Consider the following 21748-nt stretch of genomic DNA (forward strand, 5'->3'; position numbering starts at 1 on the left):
TGAGGTAAGCCTTTTGCTTACATTTGAGTTATCAGACTTCCTTGATCGGTAAGGCATTTTCGGGACAAAGGGTACCTATTTTACTCCCCTTAATCGAACTGTATTGATTAGTGGTTATATGTTATGTTGTCACTGTCTACTGTCCATCAAAGTGTTATAGAGAAAGAGAAGAATAGTGCTGTTCACAGAGTATAATGTAGTACATCTGCTAGTTAAAGTAGTTTAGAGGCAAGAGGGTATAGGCACACGTAGAGAAGACTGGCCAGTCATTATGGGCATTAAATTAAGTAAGGGAATGATGGGTAAGAGACCCTCAAAAATGCCCAGCGCAAGAGGAGCGCTATATATGAACCGAAGGTGCGGTTCCGCCTATACTGAGCCCCTAGATTAATGGTTAAAGTGGACAGGGATCCACAAAGGGTAACTGGGTTACCACCAAAGTCCACAGGGACAAAGAATCATGCAGAGTATACAGCTAGAGAAACAGCTATTTATGTGAGCAGGATGGATCAAGTGTGACATTAACACTAGACAGAAAGGGACATTTTGATGTTAAGTTGTGGGATGAATTTGGGGTCAGGCACTACAACTAGTAAAGTCAAGTAACAGTAATGAGAGTTAAAACAGAATGCTTTGTATGTTGTCAGAGAGGGACGATGGGATGAGCACTATGGCTGCCCGTCTGATCATAGAAGGTACAGTATGTGAAGTATGGAATTACAATACATTGGATGCAAAGGATATCAGAACAAAATAAAGAAAGCAGAAATTTAAGCAAGGAAGTATTAAAAAAGCGTTAAAAGAAAGTGAGAGAATGATATGCATGTGTTGTGTACAAATGGGAATAATGTAAGCAATTTTAGAGATATATTTGAGTATGTTTGTGAATGCTGGAACCTTTAGTTCGCTCGCTTGTGTCATGTACGCAGATGTGACCCCCACCTTTGTGCTCTCCTCAAAGAATGTAGCTGGCATGAGAGATTGGTGATAAGCTGGAGGACACCATGCCAATTTCAGTTTTTTAGACAAAACATTTATAACAAAATGTGCCGGGTTAACGAATCTAATGATAAACAATGTGATCACAATTATTTTTCAATCTGTTTTCCAGACATGGTAAAATCAAGGTTACATTTAACCATGTCTTACACTAATTGAATATCTTTTGATAGTGGAAACAGTGCATTTAAAAAAAAAGAGAGAGAAATTGAGTAAAATTAAGTAATATGTCCCCCTTTAAGGACATTTATCTGTGCATATATATTAGTGTGTGATATTGAAATTATCATATGAGTATTAATTTCTAATATGAGTTTAACAATTTTATTAATAAATATAGAAATATTGAAACTGGTTTAGACAACCTTTGGTTGGAAATGAAATCCAGGTTAATGGGGAAATTGGTAAAAATGGAATTAGTTTAGATTAAGATAACAATTTTGTAATTTTACATTTATTGAGTGGAGAGAAAAAAAAGATTAAGATGAGGTTGTTAATTTGAATACAGCTGCAATAATGTTTAACAAAGCCAAGATGAATGGGATACATAAGGAAGTTTTTCTACAGAAATTAAATCTTAAAGTCTGATAATAACTTAATGTGCGGTCCATGATGTGAGAGTAATAATAACATGTAAATATAACAGACCCATCACATCAAGTCCACACACTCTGTTAGGATAGCTGCTGCCTGCAGCCAGTTGGTTTATAGTTTTTGATGGCCGAGTGCTTTTTGGTCCGTCATACATATGGTTGGTCCTTTTGTTTTTATGTATTTTTATTTTTGAAATCCAAAGCAGAATGTGTGGATTGTGAAATGATGTGCCCCTTTTCCTTGTAAGTGCAGTGGGTATAAGTAGAAGAATATTTTGGATTTATGGACATCTCTGCATGACTGCAGGGTATTCTTATCATTTATTATAATATTGCTAGGAAAAAGTTGTCTTTTTGAAACATGAAACTGGAGTTCTTACACAAACAGCATGATAGAAAACAAGCCATTGTTATATTTATGCAAGCTGGACCCAGTAATCAAGGGTTCACTCCGATGTATCAGAGTTGTAGCTTTATGCAAAGTTGCGATTAGACAAAGTTACAGATATTAGTTTGGTTGAATATTTAATCTTTAATAGTCCGACATTCTGCACAGCAAATATATAGCTAAGTGTTTGCCTAATGAAAGGTTCAAAATATGAATTTGGTTTGTGTGTTTATGTACAAATCTAACAATGAAAAATGTGTACATTTGAATTCAGCCACCTTATTGCCTCTATTGGAGGAGGCTGGAAACAAAGAAAAACACATGTGTTAAATTGATGACGTGGGAATCAGCTGCTGTGAGCCCAGTGCAGGACACACTCCCTGAAGACCCGAGTATTTACTTTTTTGTAGTGTTATTCCTGGTTTTATACCGAGGATGAAGTTTATCACCCAGAAGGATTCCCTGTATTCAGAGTCATTGGATCCTTTTTCCCCAGCTCAAGAAGCAGAGCTCCATGTTTTAGAAAAGCCTGTGAGCTATAAAAAGAGTATATATTTATATAGATAGTCAAGATATAGAGAGCTTTTGGTTCCATTTGAAGGGCCAGAAGTTTGTTTTTACTTCGGCAGGTAAACCAATCAAGCAGGCCAAGTTAATTTGATCGGCTGTTTTCAGCCTTCCAGGTTCCTGCTGAGGTAGCCATACTAACAGTAAAACTCACATATGGAAGCAGACCAGGCGACTCTAAGGATGCTACATTTACAGCCCTGGACACTTGCTGGGTCTGCGCAACTCACAGATTCCACCCTAGTTCTGGCCCAGTATAGCTGGGATTAATAATTCAACTTTAAGGACCCCAGAACGAGAAGCACAAGTGGTCCACAGAGGGCAACTTCTTACGAAACAGGACTTTGGAAAAGGTGATCATTTATGTCTGCCAGACACTCTTTTCCCTTCACCTTGACACATGGACCGTGTCATCAGTCACAAGTAGTTATGGCTGCCTTAGTAAATGAGCATGGGATAGAGCCAGGGTTCTCCATAGTTGTTTTTATAACATATCACTTCTTGTTTTACCTGTTACCAAAGGTGTTACCAAAAGCTGAACATCCCTTCCAGAGATAACAAAAAGATATATCCAAATGCCCAAGTCAGGATGTTACGAGTATGTATTTTGTTTGTATGGACATGTTTTATGGATGTCCAGTGGCAAATGCTATTGCAAAGGCCACAGTAAAAAAGTGTTATCAGAAGTAGTTTTTAAGTACAGAGTGCAGAATCTACAGAGAGTAACAGAAGAAATCATTTTTATAGGAGAGTCCTTACTAGAAGTTTTGAGGTTTTATTTTTACACCCCCTACTGTCTACAATGTAGCGGACAAAGTAGAGTAAGAAACTAGAAAACTTTTGCCTGAATGTTTTATTATATTTTATCAAAGCCCATAGGTGGATGTTGGACTCTCTCCCTATGGGATTTGGTTTGGGAGTGTGTTACTCACTTGTTATATTATGTCTCAGCAGCTGAAGTCCTCCATTCGGATCTCACAGAGAATGTTGCTGATTTTTTAAGGTTTTTGACAAACTCATTTATGTGTTTTCTCCCCAATTCCAGATCCTAAAAGTTTGGAAGGATCTAAAACTAAAGCCAGTTGACTTGTGGATTGTTAAGAGACATTTATATATAAGGAGATGTTTGGAGACTCAATACAGCATCTATTTCATGTACAGTTTTGCAAAACTTGAAGGAAAAGTGACCTGGATCTACACCAGACACTGCAAAAATGACTAAATGAAAGATATCTCTGTGTTTGATTTGTTTCCTTCTTGCGATCACAGTCTAGGGCAATTTTTGATTCAATTACTTTAATTGTAAGGGATATATATATTTGAAAAGTAGTTTAGCCATGTTGAAGTCATATTTGTCTTTGTACCTCCATTTTATGTAGAATCATCTGTGTTTACATATGCTGATAAGTCAGCATACCAGCAATTAAGCTAGAAGGCCATTCTGGCCACAGGAGTGTACAGCCAGTACTCTGTAAATATGTATTTGTTTTTCACAGTGAAAAGTCGTTTTGTAATGAAAAAAGCTGCTCAGCTATTATTTTCTCCACAATGGAGTTTTTGCCTCTTTGGCCAGGACTACCTCCACCTAAGCGTGTGGAGGTTCCAGGTTAAAGGTGATAGCAGGTATGGTTAGTGATCAAAATATTGATCAAAAGAGAGGAGACTGTAATGGAAATTTGTAGGTTCTGTATATAATTGTATTCTATTTTATGTGTATTGCACAATGCCCTCACTGTGCACACGGCACTAATAATGTTTTCAGTACATGTTTTGCATTCTTTCGAGTTCTGATTAGAATAATCCGGCCTATGTAACGCCCCTTGTTACCATAAATGTACAATTGTAATATTAATGTGATACCTACGTAATCATGTGTATAAAAGCCTTCAAATGCGTCATAATAAAGGAGAACGGTTATTTGGAAAGATGCTGAGCGTATCTTTTGTGTCTGTTCCCTACTGCAGTAGTTATTAATTTGGAACCACTAATCAATATGAGGATAGGAGTTGCCTATCATCAAAATATCCATTTCAGTGGGATTCGCGAACTTTTACAGGAAGTTCATCAGGGGATTTTCTTCCATTATTTCCCCCATCACTGAACTGACCAAACAGAACCAGAAATTCCAGTGGACCCCTAGGGCTCAGGAGGCCTTCGAAACCCTAAAGAACCTGTTTATCTCTGCCTCAATCCTCAAACACCCCGACGCTTCGCTGCCTTATATCCTGGAGGTGGATGCTTCGGAAGTGGCCGTTGGGGCAGTACTTTCCCAGAGACAGGGACCTAAGTCACTCCTGTACCCGGTGGCTTTCTTCTCCTGCAAACTCTCGGAAGCCGAGCGCAATTATGATGTCGGTGACCGGGAGCTCCTAGCAATCAAGGCAGCATTGGAGGAATGGCGCTATCTCCTTGAAGGCGCCTCTCATCCAATCCTGGTCTACACCGACCACAAAAATCTCGAATATTTGAAAGCAGCCAAGCGACTGAAACCTCGGCAGGCCCGGTGGGCACTTTTCTTTTCCAGATTTGTGTTCCACATCACATACCGACCCGGGTCAAAGAATGTGAAGCCTGATGCTCTTTCCCGGATGTACAACGAAGCTGTGGAACCTCCTACCCCCGACACCATCCTGCCCCCAGGAAACTTTCTTCTGCTCCAGGAAGGCCTCCTATCCCAAATTAAACAGGCTTCCAGCGATCCAGCCATCCCACCAGACATCTCTTTAACCTCCAAGGACGGACTTCTCTGGTATCAGGACAGAATCTTCGTCCCCCAAGAGATACGTACGGCGGTCCTCAGTTCCTGTCACGACCATCCACTGGCCGGTCATTTTGGGGTGTTCAAGACCACGGACTTGCTCCAGCGCACGTTCTGGTGGCCCCAGATGAAGAAGCATTGCAGGGAATATGTGGAGGCATGCACCACCTGCATCAGGAATAAAGGTAGCAAATTAGGGGCTTGGGGCTTGTTGAGACCATTACCCATCCCGGACAGACCATGGAAGATGATATCTATGGACTTTATAGTGGATTTGCCCCTCTCTGAAGGCTTCTCCTCTATCCTGGTAGTGGTAGACAGGTTTACCAAGATGGCCCACTTCATACCGATGAGGGGGACCCCGTCGGCCACAGAAACGGCCAGGGCCTTTATTAAGGAAGTAATAAGACTCCACGGTGTTCCTGCTGACATTACCTCTGACAGAGGAGTACAATTTACGTCCAGGTTCTGGAAAGCTCTCTGTGAAGCGCTGAAGATTGAGCTTCGTCTCTCCTCGGCCTATCACCCCCAAACCAATGGCCAGACCGAGCGAACCAATCAGACGTTGGAGCAATATCTACGTTGTTTCTCCTCCTTCTCTCAGGATGATTGGGCATCACTTTTACCGCTTGCAGAGTTTGCTTATAATAATTCTACTCATTCTGCCACTAAACAGTCACCATTTTTCGCAAATTTTGGTTTCCATCCGTCCTTTTTGTCCGGTAGTCTCCCCGAATGTTCTGTACCTGCAGTCCTGGAGGACCTTAATTTTTTTTTAAACAATAACAAGTTTCTTCAAGAGACCCTGGCGAAGACCCAGAAATGCTATAAAGAGGCCTTTGACAAGAGGAGAAGAGGGGAACTTGACCTCCAGGTCGGGGACCAGGTCTGGTTGTCTACACTAAATTTGAAGCTAGCCTGCCCATCTAAGAAGCTGGGCCCGAGGTTTGTGGGTCCATTTCCCATCATAAGGAAACTAAATGACGTGGCCGTCGAGCTGAAACTCCCGGAGTCGTTTAGGATACACCCGGTCTTTCATGTCTCGCTACTGAAGCCTGCGGTTCCTGATCCCTTTGTTGACCGGAATACCAACCCTCCTGAGCCCGTAACAATTGATGGAGAACTGGAGTACGAGGTCGAGTCCATCCTGGACTGCAGGAAGAGACAGAACCAGATCCAGTTCTTGGTTAAGTGGAAGGGCTATGGCCCTGAGGAGAACTCGTGGGAACCAGAGTCCAACCTGCATGCTGCAAAACTAGTCCAAGCCTTCAAGAGGGCCCATCCTGATAGAATGACACAGTTGGGCATCCGGAGGTTGCCCTTTGGGGGGGGGCAATGTCACGGTCGTTCCGCTACCCCGATCGTACAGAAGGGACGTACCTGCAGGGTTCCTGTACGAAGGGATCTCCGACGCCCTCGGACGCGGGTTGACGCGAACGAACACGCGCGGATGCACGCAGGTTCCAACAGACGTTCGCAGGTGCGCGTCGACACAAGCGGGCGTTCGCACCGTACGGACGTGCGTGGGGTCACGAGCGTAACCACGGTCACCTGCGGGGGTACGCAAACGGGCCGTACGACCAATCCTGGTGCCCAATAGACTATTTAAGGCCACAGCTCCTGCTCCTCGGCGCTGTTCGGTCTACAGCGTTCCTGAGACTTCTGCCGTTTGTTTGTGATCGTGTTCCTGATATTATACCCGACCTGTTCCTGGACTCTGCCTGTATTCCGCCTGCCCTTGACCTTTGCCTGATTGACTACGACTCTGCCTTCCGCTTCTGTACCTCCGCTGCCAGATAGTTGCCGACCCAGCCTGACTGACCACGCCTCTGCCTTCCGCTTCTGTACCTCCGCTGCCAGATTGTTGCCGACCCAGCCTGATTGACTACGCCCGCCTGCCCGAAGTCCGGCACCCGTTGCCTCTGCCACCTTGCCGGTCCACTCGTGCCAGCTGTTCAGCAGTCCTTGACCGACATCCAGCACCGGTTGCACCTGCCGCTCCAGTTACCATCTGTTCCGGCTGTACCCGCTATCTGTTATCCGGCTAGGCACTTGTGTCCTTCGGGCTCCTGAACCCCTGTCTCCATTACCAGGGGCTCGAGAGCCGGAGGTTCACGAGGCGCCGCTCCCTGCACGTTGGGGCTCTCTAACCAGGTACGTGACACATACATCCAAAAACAAATCCCCCCAAATTCCTCCCATTAACCATGACGGTCACAGTCAGGGCGTGGTGTAAACTCACATCCACCACCTGGAGGAGCACTCCAACAACTACCCCTATCTGTGAGTGAGTGAGTGAAATATTTGTATAGCGTGAATCGCCTCAAGGCGCTGTGAAGAGCTTAGTTGTCCAACTTCTAGAAGAGGAAGGTCTTGAGTTTTTTCCTAAAGGCCTGGTGGTTTTCTTCCAGGAGGATGTTGGTTGGTAGCGCGTTCCATAGCCGTGGTCTTTGGACAGGGAATCTCCGTTCCCCTTTGATTTGTACCGAGATTTGGGAACGAGGAGGAGGTTTTTGTTAGATGATCGAAGACTGCAGGTTGGTGTGTAGTGTTTTATTTTCTCAATTATGTACTGAGGAGCATCTTCTTGCACGCATTTGTGGGTGAGGCAGAGGGTCTTGAATGTGATCCGATTCTTTACGGTTAGCCAGTGTAGGTTCCCGGGGTTTTTTCCCTGTTATCAGCCTTGCCGCCGTGTTTTGAATAAGTTGTAATCACACAAGTTGATATTGGGGTAATCCTATGTACAGTGAGTTTGCGTAGTCAAGTTGTGAGTTAATGACTGTTCCAACTACCACTGCTTTGTCATTCTTTTGGATAAAAGGGATGAGTCTACGTAGCAGGCGTAGCAGATGGTGAGAACCACTGACTAATGCTCCTATTTGTGCATCCATTGACATTTGTGAGTCAAAGATGACCCCGAGACTCTTGACCTTAGTCTTTGGGGAGATGGTCTGCCCAAAGATGGTGGGTGGTGTCCAGGGGGTCTTGGTGTCCTCAACTCGCTCATCCCTGAACTCCACACACATAAATAGTCCAAACAAGACCCCCTACCCCTAAATAAACTACTGCACAACGATAAGATCAAACCTTTCCAAAACCTTAAAACAGAGCTAAATCTAGACCCATAATCACACTCCCAATATCTACAAATCGCACACTGTCTCAAAAACAACCCACAACTACTAATCTCTATCCCCACGCAGGTTATCACATTTTATTCGCCCCTACGTCCCTGGAAATAAAGGTATTTCCTGACTTTTTCATGCCCCGACTTAGTTGGGGTAGGCGGAACACTTTGCTGGGGGTGGGTCAGCCTGACACTTGACCTTTGACCTCTGGGGACACGCCTCCTGACCTTTGGGGGAGGTTCCTATTCTAACCTATTTTATAACATTCTACAGGAAAAAAAAAACAATTCCACCACTCCCTGGCCTTTGACCAGGCAGATCATACTCGGGGTCCGAATGGCAGAGGGCTCTCAAATCCACATATGATGCCACAAAATGCACAGCACTGTGGGAACTCACGCAAAACATCATTCAAATGGAGGTACTTAACCCCAGATAAAATAGCTACATTTAACCATCAAACATCTCCCGAGTGCCGGAGGAAATCCGGATCAAAGGGATCTTTAATCCACACCCTATGGGGATGCACACAATTAACAAAAAACTGGCAGGAAGTCTTCTTGGTCCTTTCACAAATTACAGGATCAACCATACTACCATCGCCTGATCTAGCTTTACTAAATTTAAATAAAAACGATTGAAATAAAAAGAAAAAGTAATAACAGTGGAGAAAATACAAGTACAGGTGTTAGGTGGGGGTAGGGTAGGCTTCTCTGCAGAAATTAGTTTCCAGGGATCGTCTAAAAGCAAACAGAGCAGGCGAAAGTCGGACAGATTGGGGTTGGGAGTTTCATAGGATACAAGAGCCTCAGGAAAAGTCCTGGAGGAGAGCATGGGAGGAGGTTACAAGGGAGCTAGAGAGCAGGAGGTCTTGGGAGGAACAAGGAGAACAATTTGCTTGGTATTTTGAGACCAGGTTAGTGATGTAGGTGGGATGTGAGTTGTGGATGGCTTTGTGAGTTATTGTTAGTAGTTTGAATTTAACTCATTGGGTGAGTGGAAACCAATAGAGGGATTGGTAGAGAGGGGTGGAGGACACTGAATGGAGGTCAGTGGAGGGATTGGCAGAGAGGGGTGAAGGACACTGAATGGAGGTCAGTGGAGGGATTGGCAGAGAGGGGTGAAGGACACTGAATGGAGGTCAGTGGAGAGATTAGGAGAGAGGGGTGGAGGACACTGAATGGAGACCAGTGGAGAGATTAGGAGAGAGGGGTGGAGGACACTGAATGGAGACCAGTGGAGGGATTGGTAGAGAGGGGTGGAGGCCAGTGGAGGGATTGGGAGAGAGGACTGGAGAACACTGAATGGCAGCCAGTGGAGGGATTGGGAGAGAGGGGTGGAGAACACTGAATTGAGGCCAGTGGGGGGGGGGGGGGATTGGGAGAGAGGGGTGGAGGACACTGAATGGAGGCCAGTAGAGGGATTGGGAGAGAGGGGTGGAGAACACTGAATTGAGACCAGTGGAGGGATTAGGAGAGAGGGGTGGAGAACACTGAATGGAGGCCAGTAGAGGGATTGGGAGAGAGGGGTGGAGGACACTGAATGGAGGCCAGTAGAGGGATTGGGAGAGAGGGGTGGAGAACACTGAATTGAGACCAGTGGGGGGGGATTAGGAGAGAGGGGTGGAGGACACTGAATGGAGGCCAGTAGAGGGATTGGCAGAGAGGGGTGGAGGACACTGAATGGCAGCCAGTGGGGGGATTAGGAGAGAGGGGTGGAGGACACCAAATAACAGCCTATGGGGGATTGGCAGAGAGGGGTGGAGGACACTGAATGGAGGCGACTTGGTAACCTTTCACGGGCCACAATGAGCAGAGCAGTCGGATGACAGGTCCATGCAGAGTGGACACGGACACAGCCCACTCTACTCTATGGGTCCTCCGATCTGATCCGCCCTAACGGAAGGGGATTGATCCCCTTCTGTTTTTTTTTGTTTGTTTTTTGCCAATCAGATTGGAGGTAGGCAGGTGTAAAAGGACACAAATCTGTTTACATCTGCCGTTACATAGAGGTAAATGGAGGGTTTGATTGAGTTGGACCAATTGTGTGAAAGGGGCCTTTCATACTAATGCAATGCAGTACACCTGTGTCTTTCCTGCGGGTTAGCTACACTTTGCCTTATACTTCTATTATATATTGCAGGGGTGATGCACTTTCTGAGAGCTCACCAAAAGTGCCGGTAATAACAGAAGTCTGTGCCTCAGTGCAGGTACCCATGAAGGTGCACTGCACCTGGGGATCAGTTTGAAAGCAGCCCAGTAACCACAGCACAGATATGCCCTTATATACATTGCAATTTTAGTAATAAACTGACCTTTAATAACCGTCTTCCATTCAGGTATCGCCCGCTGTTGCTGTCCCCGGCAGATTGCATTTGGTATCACTCCGCCTGTGGCAAGTGACGGCGCCATACAGGAAGCATCAGCTTATACAGCTCTGCTCCACAGCTGCTTGCTTTGCCGGCTTCATTAACAACACAGATGCTCTGGGATGGCGGGTCTGCAACCCATGATCTGGGCTTGCCAATCTGCCATCCTACAGAAGGAGGTCACGGGCCACATCAGAGGGCTCCGCGGGCCACTGGTTGGGCACCCCTGGTGTATAGGGGCGTACAATATAAAATGTGGCTGCGTTTCCCCACCCAGAGAAAATACAACTGGGTGCAATGCTCTGCAGGCTCTGTAGAAATAAATTAAAATAAATGCCCCGTCAAATGAAGCCACCGCGCTCGTCAAATGAAGCCACTTCTCCCCTCAAATGAAGCCACCGCGACCCTCAAATGAAGCCACTGCGACCCACAAATGAAGCCACTGCGCCCGTCAAATGAAGCCACTGTGACTCTCAAATTAAGCCACCGCGACCCTCAAATGAAGCCACCGCGCCCGTCAAATGAAGCCATTGTGCCGAATGACACAGGTAAACTGCCGCTGCCGCCGCTGCTATCTGTCCTTTTTTCTCTCCCTTTCTCTTCACTGCTGGACCCGGCGCTTAGACACTGGGGGCTATTGTCCCCGCATTCGGGGCTCCAGACTCAATAGCCCCCCCCTTAATGACGCCTATGTGTTCTGCACTGACTATATATAGGGGTTAATCTAGGTTCCCACATTATATATGTGTGTATCACCATCTGCTGGAGATAAAAGACGGCACAGTGACTATGGAGTGGGGATGAGCTCCGGCGTGTTCACACAGCCCACGTGCAGAGCCCGCCAGGAAGTCGGCGCTGCGGAGCGCTAATCACAGGCAGCGAGACATTTCCTGATCTCTGCAGCTACATATCGGCCCAATGTCTGACTGCCTGTGATTAGCGCAGTGCCGACTTCCTGGCGGGCTCTGCACGTGGGCTGTGCGAACACTCCAGAGCTCATCCTTGCTATGGAGGAAGAGGACGGACATGACGGTGGGTTACTGGGTGTAAATAGAAAATAAGATCTTATTACCTCCTCTGCTGCGTCTTCCAGCAACGTCTTCTCTACTTCCTCCTGACTTACCTCTCACCCGGAACTTCCTGTGCGTACCTGACATCACTTCCTGTCTGTATTCCATAGAGACTTCCTGTCTGGGTAGCAGTAAGATCACCATCTTGTGGCGTTCAGAGGAACTGCAGCACCGGGAAACCTCATCTCAGGGCTAAGTTAAAAAAAAAAAGTATAAACAGAAGAGTAAGGGGGGAAGCGGAATGTTGGGACTTTGTGTGAAGCACACCCCCAGAACCAACTAAATCAGCTAGTATATTATTTAATGGTGCACATGGATGCATGTGGGACAATAAATTACATATAATAAATAACAAAATACCGTAAATACATATACACACACACACATAAGTGTTCCTACATAGTACATGATATATATTAAAAATGTATTAAATGTAACCCAAACTTGCATACAGACATGACTGATCGCACACATGATGTAAAATTGATTCAAAATTCTTCAAGGTAGTCTCATAGTAGACACATAGTAGCTGTGACAATGCATTAATAGAAAGTTCTACGCATGTTGTAACTAAAACAACAATAATCCTATTATTTTATTTACTATACTATTTGGCATTTATATTTCATTACAGACATAACTATATCACATTTGCTCCTGATGAGTGGAAGTTATCCAGCTATTATGTGTCTACTATGAGACTACAATAAACAGGAATTTTGAATTGATTCTTTTATAATAACATGTGTGCAATCAATCATGTCTATATGCAAGTTTGGGCTACATTTATTACATTTTTAATATATACCATGTACTATGTAGGAACACTTACAGTATCTCACAAAAGTGAGTACACCCCTCACATTTTTGTAAATCTTTTCTTCTATCTTTTCATGTGACAACACTCAAGAAATGACACTTGTCTACAATGTAAAGTAGTGAGTGTACAGCTTGTATGCCAATATAAATTTCCTGTCCCCTCAAAATAGCTCAACATTAGGGATGAGCTCGGTGTTCGACTCGAAACACCGCCTGTTTGCCCCGTTCGGCGAAGCCAGAACTCTGTGGGCCGTTCACACCATATTCTTGTGGCACTCACGGCCGACAATGCACTGCTCCATCGCAGTGCATTGCTGGCTCATGATTGGCCAAGCATGCACTGTGACCCCGCATGCTTGACCAATCACAGCGCCAGCAGCAAGGAGAGCCATAATTATAGCTCAGGGGGTTTAGTACACGGCGCGGCGGCCTTGTGTAGTGTGTTGCGGCGGTCAGGGAAAGAGCAGGATAGGCAGGGACAGTGTCTTGTTTTCTTGTGAAGCTAGCGCTGTTAAAGTGGGTGTTGTGGGCCTCCAGCACAGTATACACCTGAAGATACCCTTTATTGCTGGTGTTCTGTAATACAGACATCTGCAGCAGTTAAAGTGGCTGTTGTGTGCCTCCAGCACAGTATGCACCTGAAGATACCCTTTATTACTGGTGTTCTGTAATACAGGCATCTGCAGCAGTTAAAGTGGGCATTGTGTGCCTCCAGCACAATATACACCTGAAGATACCCTTTATTACTGGTGTTCTGTAATATAGGCATCTGCAGCAGTTAAAGTGGCTGTTGTGTGCCTCCAGCACAGTATACATCTGAAGATACCCTTTATTACTGGTGTTCTGTAATACAGGCATCTGCAGCAGTTAGAGTGGGTGTTGTGTGCCTCCAGCACAATATACACCTGAAGATATTCCTTATTACTGGTGTTCTGTAATACAGCCATCTGTAGCAGTTAAAGTGGGTGTTGTGTGCCTCCAGCACAGTATACACCTGAAGCTACCCTTTATTACTGGTGTTCTGTAATACAGCCATCTGCAGCAGTTAAAGTGGATGTTGTGTGCCTCCAGCACAGTATACACCTGAATATACCCCTTATTGCTGGTGTTTTGTAATACAGGCATCTGCAGCAGTTAAAGTGGGTGTTGTGTGCCTCCTGCACAGTATACACCTGAAGCTGCAGTAATTACAGTCGGTGTACTGTGTCATCTGCTCAGTGTGCACCTAAAGCTACCCAATTGCTGGTTTTCCCACCTCCCTGCAGGCCATTACCATGTCTGGAAGGCCAACAAGGAGAGGTAGACAGGCACGAGCCAATAAAAGAGGGTAAGCAGGCTCTGTGTCTAGAGACAACAGGGCTGGTCATGGACGCGGTGCATCATCATCAGCACATGGCCATGGGAGACGCTTGTCCTTATTTTTGGCAACTGGAGGTGTTGAGCCGCATCATGCCAAAGACTTGGTAGAGTGGATGACCAAGCCCTCCTCATCCTCTCTCACCCAGGCTCAGGGTACTAGCAAAGCAACTGCCAATGCGTCCTCTTCCCTCCTCTCAATGTCATCATCAGTTACTCCTTCCGTAGACCCACCATGTTCTCCTGAGGAGTCCCCCAAACTGTTTGAGTACAGTGTTGGGTACATGCTCCAGGAGGATGCCCAGAGTTTTGAAGGCTCTGATGATGATACCCAGCTATAGGAAGCCGTGAGCGCAGAGAGAGGGGATGCTCTAGAAGGACTGCAATCTGGCAGTCATGTTCCACCAGCTGCAGCATACTACCAGGTTTGCTCCAGTGATGAGGAGGGAGGGGATGATGAGGTCACTGACTCCACATAGGTGCCTGATAGGAGAGAGGAGGAGGAGGAGACACATCTCCAATGAGGCAGGATGCCCTCCGGGGGCAAGCTTAGGGGCAGCACACCGACTGAATCATACCGCAGAGCTCTGTCTGTGCAGGGCAATGCCTCTGCGCATTATTCCAAAAGTTCTTTGGTGTGGGCCTTTTGTGAGACGAGTGATTCAGATTGCACCGCTGCTATTTGCAACATATGTCTCAAGCGTATCGTGAATGGACAAGACATCAGCCACTTGGGCACCACATGCTTGACCAGACATATGTTGACCTGCGATGCAGCTCGTTGGCAAGCATACCTTAAAGACCCACACCAAAGAACAAAGCGGACCTCTCCTTGCTCCTCATCGGCTGGGATTGCCAACCAAACTAGACCTTCTGTCCTCTCTGAAACCTGCACTATAACAGGGGCATTTAATTACAATTTTTGATTAAATTCTTTGCAGCAGGGATCATTCCTGCACTCCAACTAGAGTATCTGGGAGAGGTTGCAGTGTCTTGGCACCAGCACCAGTGCCTAAGGCCCACATTTTCAGCCCCTGTTTAACAGGGGCATGTAATTACAATTTTTGATGCAATGCTTGGCAGCAGGGCTCATTCCTGCACTCGAACTAGAGTATCTGGGAGAGGTTGCAGTGTTGTGGCACCAGCATCAGTGCCTAAGGCCCAATTTTTCAGCCCCTGTATAACAGGGGCATGTAATTACAATTTTTGATGCAATGCTTGGCAGCAGGGCTCATTCCTGCACTCCAACTAGAGTATCTGGGAGAGGTTGCAGTGTCGTGGCACCAGCAACCAGTGCCTAAGGCCCAATTTTTCAGCCCCTTATAACAGAGGCATGTGTGTCAGACCTAGCCGGGACACAGGCTTTTTGAGAGGACTGAATGTGAGCCTCTTGCCGACTGATTATGGGTCCTGGATTTTAAGGGGCACAGGGTGAATGAGAACCCCACTATAAATCTGTGCTAGTCAGATTCAATGCTGTATATATGTATATATAATGTGTGTTGTCTCATGCTGTTGGGACACACACTGTCAGATGCTAATGTCATGAACTCCAGCCACCTGTCCGTTGTCTTGTATAATGTAAATGAGTCTAGTCTGGCTTGTAAGAGTATTCCACACATTGTTGTTTGTGCTACTTAACCCTGTGTTGATGTTTATGGTTGTGTGTATTTAATTGTTAGTGAGCTAGGAGCCAAAAAGTCTTATCTCTCAGTCAACAAGTCTGAGTGTTGATTTAGATAATTAGCTAAGGTTCATTCTGTTTCTGGCTACAGTTGTATTGTTAGAATAAATGATCAGGAGGGGGGACCTCCCCTTCTACTGTATTATAAATACTTGTCATTTTGGTTCTAATAAATCAGTCCATGTTGAGCAGCTAAGCAAGTGTCATCTTGTTTTGTGCTTGTGAGCGGTTGGAATATCTGATATCTATATTCAGGCTGGGAGGAAGTGGTATATGACGAAAGCACTCAATCGGAGTGTGGGATTGGATTCTTCACAGCATGTAATTACAATTTTTGATGCAATGCTTTGCAGCAGGGCTCATTCCTGCACTCTGTAATGGAAATTTGTAGGTTCTGTATATAATTGTATTCTATTTTATATGTATTGCACAATGCGCTCACTGTGCACACGGCACTAACAATGTTTTCAGTACATGTTTTGCATTCTTTCAAGTCCTGATTAGAATTAGCCTGCCTATGTAACGCCCCTTGTTACCATAAATGTACAATTGTAATGTGATACCTACGTAATCTTGTGTATAAAAAACCTTCACATGCGTCATAATAAAGGAGAACGGTTATTTGGAAAGATGCTGAGTGTATCTTTTGTGTCTGTTCCCTACTGCAGTAGTTATTAATTTGGAACCACTAATCAATATGAGGATAGGAGTTGCCTATCATCAAAATATCCATTTCAGGTGGCGAAGCCAGCCCAGCAGGGGTTATCAGGTGACCCTGAGTATCCGAAACGAGGAGCTTGAGACGATCCGGGAATTTCTGATAATCAGCCGGCTGAGGTAAGCCTTTTGCTTACATTTTGAGTTATCAGACTTCTTTGATCGGTATGGCATTTTTGGGACAAAGGGTACCTATTTTACTCCCCTTAATCGAACTGTATTGATTGGTGGTTATATGTTATGTTGTCACTGTCTACTGTCCATCGGAGTGTTATAGAGAAAGGGAAGAATAGTGCTGTTCACAGGTATATGTAGTACATCTGCTAGATAAAGTAGTTTAGAGGCAAAAGGGTATAGGCACACATAGAGAAGACTGGCCAGTCATTATGGGCATTAAATTAAGTAAGGGAATGATGGGTAAGAGACCCTCTAAAATGCCCAGCGCAAGAGGAGCGCTATATATGAACCGAAGGTGGGTCCTGCCTATACTGAGCCCCTAGATTAATGGTTAAAGTGGACAGGGATCCACAAAGGGTAACTGGGTTACCACCAAAGTCCATAGGGACAAAGAATCATGCAGAGTATACAGCTAGAGAAACAGCTATTTATGTGAGCAGGATGGATCAAGAGTGACATTAACAGGAGACAGAAAGGGACTTTTTGATGTTAAGTTGTGGGATGAATTTGGGGTCAGGCATTACAACTAGTAAAGTCAAGAAACAGTAATGAGAATTAAAACAGAATCCTTTATATGTTGTCAGAGAAGGAAGATGGGATGAGCACTATGGCTGCCCGTCTGATCATAGAAGGTATGTGAAGTATGGTATTACAATACATTGGATGCAAAGGATATCAGAACAAAATAAAGAAAGCAGAAATTTAAGCAAGTATTAAAAAAGCATTAAAAGAAAGTGAGAGAATGATATGCATGTGTTGTGTACAAATGGGAATAATGTAAGCAATTTTAGAGATATATTTGAATATGTATGTGAATGCTGGAACCTTTAGTTCTAACGCTTGTGTCATGTACGCAGATGTGACCCCCTCCTTTGTGCTCTCCTGAAAGAATGTGGCTGACATGAGAGGTTGGTGATAAGCTGGAAGGACACCATGCCAATTTCAGTTTTTTAGACAAAACATTTATAACAAAATGTGCCGGGTTAACAAATCTAATGATATACAATGTGATCACAATTATTATTGAATCTGTTTTCCAAACATGGTAAAATGAAGGTTACAAATTAACCGTGTCTTACACAAATTCAATATCCTGTGATAGTGGAAACAGTGCATTAAAAAAAAGAAGAAGAGAGAAATTGAGTAAAATGAAGTAATATGTCCCCCTTTAAGGACATTTATCTGTGCATATATATTAGTGTGTGATATTGAAATTATCATATGAGTATTAATTTCTAATATTAGTTTAACAATTTTATTAATAAATATAGATATATTGAAACTGGTTTAGACAACCTTTGGTTGGAAATGAAATCAAGTTAATGGGGAAATTGGTAAAAATGGAATTAGTTTAGATTAAGATAACAATTTGTAATTTTACATTTATTGAGTGGAAAGAAAAAAAGATTAAGATGAGGTTGTTAATTTGAATACAGCTGCAATAATGTTTAACAAAGCCAAGATGAATGGGATACATAAGGACGTTTTTTCTACAGAAATGAAATGTTAAAGTCTGATAATAACTTGATGTGCGGTCCATGATGTGAGAATAATAATAACATTTAAATATAACAGACTCATCAAATCAAGTCCACACATCCTGTTAGGATAGCTGCTGCCTGCAGCCAGTTGGTTTATAGTTTTTGATGGCCAAGTGCTTTCTGGTCCGTCATACATATTGTTGGTCCTTTTGTTTTTATGTATTTTTATTTTTGAAATCCAAAGCAGAATGTGTGGATTGTGAAATGTTGTGCCCCTTTTTCTTGTAAGTGCAGTGGGTATAAGTAGAAGAATATTTTGGATTTATGGACATCTCTGCATGACTGCAGGTTATTATTATAATATTGCTAGGAAAAAGTTGTCTTTTTGAAACATGAAACTGGAGTTCCTACACAAACAGCATGATAGAAAACAAGCCATTGTTATATTTATGCAAGCTGGACCCAGTAATCAAGGGTTCACTCTGATATATCAGAGCTGTAACTTTATGGAAAATTGTTATTAGACAAAGTTACAGATATTATTTTGGTTGAATATTTAATTTTTAATGGTTCGACATTCTGCACAGCAAATATATAGCTAACTAAATGTTTGTGTAATGAAGGATTCAAAATATGAATTTGTTTTGTTTGTTTATGTACAAATCTAACAATGAAAAATGTGTACATTTGAATCCAGCCACCTTATTGCCTCTATTGTAGTAGATAGTTGAGATATAGAGAGCTTTTGATTCCATTTGAAGGGCCAGAAGTTTGTTTTTACTTCGGCAGGTAAACCAATCAAGCATGCCAAGTTAATTTGATTGGCTGTTTTCAGCCTTCCAGGTTCTTGCTGAGGTAGCCATACTAACAGTAAAACTCACATATGAAAGCAGACCAGGCGACTCTAAGGATGCTGCATTACAGCCCCGGACACTTGCTGGGTCTGTGCAACTCACAGATTCCACTCTAGTTCTGGCCCAGTATAGCTGGGATTAATAATTCAACTTTAAGGACCCCAGAACGAGAAGCACAAGTGGTCCACAGAGGGCAACTTCTTATGAAACAGGACTTTGGAAAAGGTGATCATTTATGTCTGCCAGACACTCTTTTCCCTCCAGCTTGACACATGGACCGTGTCATCAGTCACAAGCAGTTATGGCTGCCTTAGTAAATGAGCGTGGGATAGAGCCAGGGTTCTCCCCAGTTGTTTTTATAACATACCACTTCTTGTTTTACCTGTTACCAAAAGCTGAACATAAAAGCTGAAGATAACAAAAAGATATATCCAGATACCCAAGTCAGGATCTTACGAGTATGTATTTTGTGTGTATGGACATGTTTTCTGGATGTCCAGTGGCAAATGCTACTGCAAAGGCCACAGTAAAAAGTGTTATCAGAAGTAGTTTGTAAGTACAGAGTACAGAATCTACAGAGAGTAACAGAGGAAATCATTTTTATAGGAGAGTCCTTACTAGAAGTTTTGAGATTCTATTTTTACACCCCCTACTGTCTACAATGTAGCGGACAAAGTAGAGTAAGAAACTAGAAAACTTTTCCCTGAATGTTTTATTATATTTTATTAAGCCCCTAAGGGGATGTTGGACTCTCGCCCTATGGGATTTGGTTTGGGAGTGTGTTACTCACTTGTTATATTATGTCTCAGCAGCTGAAGTCCTCCATTCGGATCTCACAGAGAATGTTGCTGATCTTTTCAGGTTTTTAACAAACTCATTTATGTGTTTTCTCCTCAATTCCAGATCCTAAAAGTTTGGAAGGATCTAAAACTAAACTCAGGTGACTTGTGGATGGTTAAGAGACATTTATATATAAGGAAATGTTTGGAGACTCAATACAGCATTTATTTCATGTACAGTTTTGCAAAACTTGAAGGAAAAGTCACCTGGATCCACACCAGACACTGCAAATATGACTAATTACTAAATTAAGAAATCTCTGTGTTTGATTTGTTTCCCTCTTGGAATCACAGTCTAGAATACTATTTATTCAAATACTTTATTTGTAAGGGATATATATATATATATATATTTGAAAAGTAGTTTAGCCATGTTGAAGTCATATTCCATTTTATGTAGAATTGTCTGTGTTTACATGTGCTGATAAGTCAGCATGCCAACAATTAAGCTAGAAGGCCATTCTGGCCACAGGAGTGTACAGCCAGTACTCTGTAAATATGTCTTATCAATCATTTGTTTTTCACAATGAAAAGTCATTTTGTAATGAAAAAGCTGCTATTATTTTCTCCACAGTGGAGTTCTTTCCTCTTTGGCCAGGACTACCTCCACCTAATCGTTTGGAGGTTCCAGGTTAAAGGTGATAGCAGGTATGATTAGTGATCAAAAGAGAGGAGACTGTAATAGAAATGTGTAAGTTCTGTATATAATCGTATTGTATATGTATTGCACATTGCCCTCACAGCACTGATGTTTTCAGTACATGTTTGCATTCTTTTGAGTCCTGATTAGAATTAGCCTGCCTATGTTACTATGTTTCCCTTGTTACCATAAACGTACAATTGTAATATTAATGTGATAGCTACTTAATCATGTGTATAAAAACCTTCAATTGCGTCATAATAAAGCAGAACAGTTATTTGGAAATATGCTGAGCGTATCTTTTGTGTCTGTTCCCTACTGCAGTAGTTATTATTCATTTGCAACAACTAATCAATATGAGGATAGGAGTTGCCTATCTATAAAATGTCCAGCTCAGTGATCCGCAGGGTATGGGGCAAAATCATTGGCTGGGACCTGCTGACAAACTTGTCCTGTAGGCAATGACAGTGGAGGTTTCTGGGTGTGCGCATGCATGGGTGCGGACCCGGAAGAAAGCCATGACATAAAAAGTACATTACCAGACCTGTATGAGCCGCCCATCCATTGTATTTTTACAACACTTCATCCATGTCTTTGGTGATCTCTGATCTCCTTATCAACTGTTTCTTCCATGATGAAGATCAGGCATGGAGTATATCTGAGGTGTATATCAGGGTGTGCTTCTTCCCCACATGAGAGCGGTGATGTCCAGCAACATTCATATAGAAGACATTTCCCACACTCAAGGCACTAATACACCTCAAGGGTTGTGTGGGGTCCCTGATGTACAGGAAGACAGGACTTCAGTAAGGAACAATTCCCTCACTCAGGACAGGAATATGGCTTCTCCCCGTGTGAGATCTCTGATGTATGGTAAGAGTGTACTTCCGTGAAAAACATTTCCCGCACTCAGGATAGGAAAAAGGCTTCTCCCCCGTATGAGTTCGCTGATGTGTGTAAAGATTGGACTTCTTTGAAAAACATTTCCCGCACTCAGGACAAGAATATGGCTTCTCCCCTGTGTGAGATTTCTGATGTTTGGAAAGATCAGACTTCTGTGAAAAACGTTTCCCGCACTCAGGACAGGAATACGGCTTCTCCCCCGTGTGAGATCTTATATGCACATTAAGATTGGATTTAGAACGGAAACACTTCCCGCACTCACGACAGGAATGTGGCTTCTCCCCTGTGTGAGATTTCTGATGTTTGTAAAGACTTAACTTCTGTGAATAACATTTCCCGCACTCAGGACAGGAAAAGCTCTTCTCTGTTGGAAGGACGGCCCCGTCCCTCACAGTCTGAGGTTC

At 43.7% G+C, this 21748-nt stretch overlaps 2 protein-coding genes across 2 annotated transcripts in view; both read right to left on the reverse strand.

Moving 5' to 3' along the window:
- Nucleotides 1-11947, reverse strand: part of LOC143989722 (uncharacterized) — a 35253-nt gene extending 23306 nt beyond the window's left edge. The window contains exon 1 of the mRNA XM_077489995.1: nt 11877-11947. The gene's annotated coding sequence lies outside the window, so the exon portion shown is untranslated. The remainder of the gene's footprint in view (nt 1-11876) is intronic.
- Nucleotides 1-21748, reverse strand: part of LOC143989930 (uncharacterized) — a 127425-nt gene that overhangs the window by 51997 nt on the left and 53680 nt on the right. The window contains exon 8 of the mRNA XM_077490201.1: nt 21360-21701. Coding sequence (XP_077346327.1) covers nt 21360-21701 — 342 coding nt within the window. The remainder of the gene's footprint in view (nt 1-21359; nt 21702-21748) is intronic.

The sequence above is a fragment of the Lithobates pipiens genome, unplaced genomic scaffold (genome assembly GCF_037356315.1).
Source record: "Lithobates pipiens isolate NorthernLeopardFrog02 unplaced genomic scaffold, aLitPip1_a1.2 Scaffold_18, whole genome shotgun sequence".
In the NCBI taxonomy this organism is placed as follows: Eukaryota; Metazoa; Chordata; class Amphibia; order Anura; family Ranidae; genus Lithobates; species Lithobates pipiens.